Source organism: Pteropus vampyrus, unplaced genomic scaffold (assembly GCF_000151845.1).
Source record: "Pteropus vampyrus isolate Shadow unplaced genomic scaffold, Pvam_2.0 Scaffold23, whole genome shotgun sequence".
Lineage (NCBI taxonomy): Eukaryota > Metazoa > Chordata > Mammalia > Chiroptera > Pteropodidae > Pteropus > Pteropus vampyrus.
In genome coordinates this window covers 3,712,448-3,718,762 of record NW_011888804.1, presented here as the reverse complement: position 1 = coordinate 3,718,762, position 6,315 = coordinate 3,712,448, and the positions used below count along the sequence as shown (strand labels likewise).

Below are 6,315 nucleotides of genomic sequence, written 5' to 3'. Positions count from 1 at the left end.
GGGTCTAACAATGTCACATTCATTCACAATGTCAGCATTTAATAAACATTTTGGGATGATAATTGAAATCTCACAATGTGTGTTGTCCATTTAATCACCATCGTACAGGAACTATCATGCCTTCTATGTCGATTATGCACTCAGAGTTTAGAAGAGATAATGATACTCAGATTTATGTTTGACTATGTTAAAATAAACACTGAGTTTGAAACAAAAAAAATTATACATATAAAATATGCTATGCAGCTGAAGTGTAACTGTAGATGGACATGTATTGCCTTAATTGCATTTATCAAGATTGACAATTACTAAGCTAAGACTCAGCTCAAAAGTTAGAAAATTAACAATAAAGTAAAGCCTCAAAACAAGGAAGGAAATTTCAACATTCAATTGCTTAGGGGAAAAAAAAAAACCCAAGCAGATATGGAGAATTGCTAACATTCGTTAAATGGTCACTGGAGTACATGGGTGTGTGGTATCTAGTTTTCTGTATGTTTGAAACATTTTGTAACTAAAACTTTAATAAATTTACGAGCACGAAATAGTTACAAATGGCTGATGATGTTGACTTTAGGGATCCCACAGTTTTCAACGCTTAGTGGAGTGGGAGAGTTAAGATTATAAGAATATTGCAAGCTCCCTGGTCCCCTGGGGTCTCTATTAGGCTGGGCATCCCTCACCCACGGCATCAAAGACGGGCAGCAGGCTGACGTCCATCTGGCTTCCTAGGGTCGTGGACACTAATTGGAACTGCAAAGCCTCGGGCACAGTGTGCTTTGAAAACTGGAGGCTCAGGTCGGGGACGGGATCTTGCCACCAGGATTCCAGCTGTGCCCGCATCTCTTCAAGGGTCTCTGCACGGCGGGCCCTCTGGTCTTTGTAGCTCTTGAAGCAGTTGAGGAAGATGGCGAGTTCGACATCACAGCTACCCCTGAGGTGCGTGCCCCGGCCGAATGAGCCTCCCTGTAGACGGAAGAACATCTCAGACCAGCGACTGTTTCTGGGCCCAGAAGTCAGACTGTGACCTTGCCAGCAGCCTCCCGTCGGCAGCCCTGAAACCACTCTGTCACTGATGTTGGGTCTGCACGAGCCGTGTGACCTCTGACCGTTAGAAGCCTGGCAAAGTCAGACTGTATCTGCCTGCACCTGCCCTCTGATCCCGAAGCCTGCCCAGCCAGACAATATTTGGCAACTGATAACAGGGGCAGGGGCGGGGGAAAGTGATCAAAGACTTTAGCCAAACATCTGCGGCACCTACTGATTGCACATCTGGACCACGGCTTGCAAATTGAGGTCCCGGGCCCAAATGGGGCCTACAGATGTGCTCTGTTGGCCCGTTTCGATCAATCAATCAATCAGTCAATCGATTTGTTCATTCACTCATTCACTCATTCATTCAACAGGCATTTATGGAACACTCACATATATGGGTATGTGAGTGCATGAGAGTTACTTGTTCTCCTGGAACTTACATTCTATCAGTGGGAGGCAGGGACAGTCGGCAAACATTAGCCCCCAGAAAGTGCCGAGTGCTGTGTGGAGGCCACGGCAGGAAGGGGGCTGGGGGCGCAGAGGAGGCTGCGATTGTCAACGGAGCAGTCAGGCCTCCGGGAGAAGGGCACTTGGATCACAGACTTAAAGGAGGAGAGGAAGCGAGCCAACGGAAGGGGAAGGACATTATAGAAAGAGAGTTCTAGAAGCAGCCAGGAGGCTGGCACAGAGCAAGTCAAGGCCAGAGAGAGACCAGGGCCGCATCCTACGGGCCTGGAGGGCACTGTGCTCTGTGAAACCATGGAGGATTTTTGCGCTGAGAGGTGAAGTGATCTGATGTGATCTGATTATAGTAGCAGTGATTTAAAAAAAAAAAATTTTTTTTTTTAAAGCTGGTACTTAAATATATACCTCCAGTCAGCAAACTACCCTCCAGGGATGTCCTCTTCCCTTGCCTGTCCTCAGCTGCACTGCTGTGACCCTTTCCCTCCCCACTGAGGTCTCCCAATGGGGTCCCATCAGTGTCTCCACCAGCCCAACTCACCTTGCTGGCTCTCGAGGCCTTGTAGACACAGTTCTTATTGAGGAAGTTCAGGATGCTGTCAATGGCTTTGTTCGCCTGCTTCAGGAACTGGGGATTTGGCTGCAGGTGGTCTTTGATGAAGCGGTCCAGCTCATTGGCAGGGATCTGAGACAGATCTGAGACCCCCCCTGGCATAGAGGGGGTGATGCTGGCCACCACTAAGGGGTCAGGAGCCAGGCGTGGGGGCTGCCTGCTCCCTGACCTTGGGCACACAGCATTGAGACTGCTGCTGTCCCTGGGGGTCTTCGGAACAGAGTCTCCCAGGACACGGTGGTTCGAAACCAAGCTCCCAGCATGTAGAAGGCCCTGGAAGTCATTGAAAAAGCTGTGTTACCCGTGCAGAGGTTTCTATGTCGCTTCCCTCACCAGTCTCCTCCCACTGTGTAGTCAGGGGGACTGAGACTTAGGTCGGGGAAGTGAGACGTAGCCCACATGGCGCCTTTGTGCAGATGAGGAAAAGGTGCCCTTACAAAGGGAATAAATTATAAAAAGGTCCCACCTGGGGGGTGGGCACAGCTTGGTAAGCAGACAATAACCGCACGAAGATGCAGGCTCGGCTTGGCGATCAGATCCTTTCACACGCCCGCAGTCCCCACCCACCCCAGTGAACGGCAGACGCTCAGGAAGCCCTGAGCACAGAAATTAGGTAAAACACCCAAGGATCCTGGGAGCCCCTCACTCACTGGCAGCTCCCAGGGCTGCACAGCATCCCTCGCTGCCTGAAGAAAGCACGGCTGGTCATAGCTGGACTCTGCCTCCTGGGCCAGCAGATCCCAGCGCCAGGCGGCCCCGTTCCCCACATCCCACGTGGGGTCAGCAGGGTCCAGGATCACGGGCCTGTAAATCCAGAAGGACAAGAAAGTTCTGGTTAGCGAGACGGTCAAGATCAGGGGCTCTGGAGTCAAGCTGACCTGGTTCCATTGCCAACTCTGCTCCTTTCCAGCTGTGTGACCTGAGGCAGGTGACTTACTTCTCTGAGCCTCAGTTTCCTCATTTCTAAAATGGGGTAACAACAACGCCTGATCTGGTGGGCTGTGGTGGAGAGTAAATGGGAGCAAAGGTCGTTAGAATCACGAGGTACCAGGATCCGCTCCCGGTATCCCTGAGTTACACCCTATGACTCAGCAATTTCATTCTCGGATATAAGTCCAACACACAGGCATAGGCACTGAAACACAGGCTAGTTAGCACAGCCCCCTGTGTAATAACTTCTGAGTGCGAACGACCCAAATGTGCATCGCGAGTAGAATGGATACAAATTTACACACTGGATACTATTCGGCAATCGAAGAGAAGGATCCATAACTGCAGGTAACTGTACAACTATACGGATGAATCTCGAAGACTTCACGATGAAGAGGAGGAGGAGGAGGACACAAAAGTACATGCTGTATGATTCCGTCGAAATAAGATTTAAAAACAGAACTGTAACGAGAACAGGCAGAATGGGGCTACCTTGGCACACGGGAAGCTCCTGGGATGCTGGAATATTCTATCTTGATCTGGTGGTGGTTTCGCAGGTATGTTCACGTCATAGAGAGCCACCAAAATGTGCATTTGGGGTGGGTATGTTATATGTCACTAAAACGTTCATGCACAGAACACGTAGAGCTTGTAAACGCCCGCAAGTGATTCTGATTTGCATCTGAGGCTGAATCCACTGAATTAGGACATGCGTGTGTAGCCTTGGGCTTTGGCCTTCAGTAGAAACGACCTGTTTTATATTGCTAATCATCTCCCCAGGGCCAGGCACAGGAGAGCGGGCAGTGGGGTACTAGGAGGTACCTGGGTCTCTTAAGCTGGCGCTGCAAGAATGTCCCAACTGTGGGGTCCTCGAAGCTGTAGTTGATGGTCCAGAAAACACACAGGTGCTGGTACTGTTGGATCAGGCCCAGGACGGTCCGGAGGCCTTGGGCCAGGATGAAGGCATCCTTCCCACAGCCCTGCTCCCAGGCGAAGATGGTCAGCAGCTCCAAAGCATAGGCTGGGGGCATCTCCTTCTTCGATTCCTGTGGGCACACCTGTCAGAGGACAGGGCAGGGGGGCTTAGAGGGTGAAGGTGGTGGGAGGGCTCGTTTTCTGCAGAACTTCGCTGGATCTCTCAGTCTCTGGGGTGGGGACCCAGCAGGCTGAGCCTGGGATGAGATGACGTGTTCCAAGCCTGTTCCAGGAGCAACCTGGTGTTTCATCTGTCCTCACTGCTGGGGATTCAGCGATGTGGTCGACTCAGATTCTGGTGGGGGATGGAGAGGTACGAGATTCAAGTGCTCAGGAGGCAGGGACAGGCAGAGAGTCCAGCAGGAGGTCTGAGACAGTCACCTATGCCCCCGAGTGAAAGCGTGGCAGCACTTGCCCAGGGTCGCACGGCAAGCCGGTGGCCGAGCGAGAATCGGCACTGAGGACTTTCTCATGCCGGACCTGCTGTAGGCTGAGTGGTCCAACAGAAGGTCCAAGCCACGCGCCTTAAGATTTTGGGTAGCCTGTTCCCATTTCTCCAGTCCCAGGCTGGGCCCCCTGCCCCAATGCACGTCTATCAACAAGCATGGACAGTGCTGGGGGCCATTCCCGAGGCTGGGTGGGAGGCGTACAAACTCGACATTACCTCATACTCCACATAAAATATTCCACCTAGTTTCAAAGGCCTAAATATGAAGAAGAAGATCTCATAAAACCTTTTGGAATAAGACAGAAGAATACTTTTTGAAAGTCAGTATAGGCAAAGCATTCTAAAACAAGGCACACAAAGCGAAAATCACATAAGAAAAAGATGAACGCGTCTGATTACATTAAAATTCAAACATTTTCTGTGACAAATGACTTATAAGCAAAGGTAAAAGCCTAAGCACAGATCGGGAGAATAGCTTTGTCTTATACGAACTAAATAAAAACCAGCACCCAGAATACATCAAGAGCTCCAACAAACCAGAAAAAGGCAGCTGAGCCGGTAGAAAATTATGGACAAATTATACGGATAGGAGATCCCCAGAAAGAGAAACATGGATGGCTGATAACCACAAGAAAACATTCTCACGATCGCAGAGGCACAGATTCCAACGGTCACGTGCCTGGAGCAAGGACCCTCACCTGGCGGTACCAGTGCTTCACCAGCAGGATCAGGTTCTTCAGCTTGGGTGGGCGAGTGTTCACGAAGTTTCTCCGCAGCTCTGTGAAGCAGGCCGCGTGCTCGCCCCCCTGACAGCCACTGTCCAGGAGGGTCGAGTAGGCCTGGCACTTGGCTTCGACGTTGGACCTGAGCTGCCCTGTGAATATGAAGGGCCTGTGAGTCAAAGAGGGTGCTGAGGACACAGGATGGGAGGTTGGGGCACTGGGAGAGAGCGAGGAGAATTGGGGGTGGGGGGGGATACCCCAGTGTGGGTGTTGGAGGATGAGGAAGAGAGCCTGGAGCTTTGCAGGAGGCAGGGAGGAAAGCTCCAGACCAGAAGCGAGGGGCCCTTCTTCGCAAATGGCCAGGCTGCCCCCAGGGGCCAGCCCCAAAGAAGTGTAGCGTCATTCCCAGAAGGCTACATGGGAGCGATGCTTCCAGCTGAGTCAGGAGTCCCAATAATCTGGCAATTCTTTCTCCCTGGGGCTCCCTCAGGCCATACTAAAATACCACTGGACACACCTTTCATTAATCGGTGTCCTGCGGAGAGGAAACGATGCCAGAGAAATACAAGGCAAGAAGTTCTGATTCTTTAGCAGTGATCACTAATATTTTTTGAGCGCTTCCTACACACCAGGCCCTGTGCTGAAAGCTTAAACGAGGCCGGTCATTGTATCCCCACCAAAACCCTCCCGTGCTTCACCTTGCTTTATAGCTGTGGAAACCTGCCCAAGGTTATACAGCTGGAGACAGGATTGGGACGCAGAGCCAGCTGGCTTCATGGCATGTGCCCACTTCCCACAGGCCTTGCTTGGGAAAAGTCAACAGTCTCCATAGTCTCCTAAGTTCCTGACCTCACTTATTTGCTGTGTGACTTTGGGCAAGTTACTATACGTCTCTGTGCCTGTGTCCCTATTGGTAAAACGGAAGATAAGACTGTACAGACCTCGTAGGTTTGTTTTGAGGAGTTCATGAGCTAAAACACATCAAGGGCTTGGTGCAGTTAAGCATTTAATGAGGAGTAGGTGTCCTGATTAATATACCTCTCCCCAGAGGGTAAGTATACAGGCATGGGAGAGTGTGGCTGTCTGCCAGGGCAGCATAACCCTGGATAAGCTCCCAGAGCATCATGGTAAAT

General features: G+C 50.9%; 1 protein-coding gene across 1 annotated transcript in view; it reads right to left on the bottom strand.

Annotated features, from left to right (window-relative positions):
* OAS2 (2'-5'-oligoadenylate synthetase 2) overlaps window positions 1-5,329 on the bottom strand; it is a 38,130-nt gene extending 32,801 nt beyond the window's left edge. The window contains 5 exon segments of the mRNA XM_023528233.1: window positions 681-963; window positions 2,036-2,380; window positions 2,758-2,911; window positions 3,860-4,095; window positions 5,159-5,329. Coding sequence (XP_023384001.1) covers window positions 681-963; window positions 2,036-2,380; window positions 2,758-2,911; window positions 3,860-4,068 — 991 coding nt within the window. The 5' untranslated portion in view covers window positions 4,069-4,095; window positions 5,159-5,329.
* Between the last annotated feature and the right edge of the window lie 986 nt (window positions 5,330-6,315).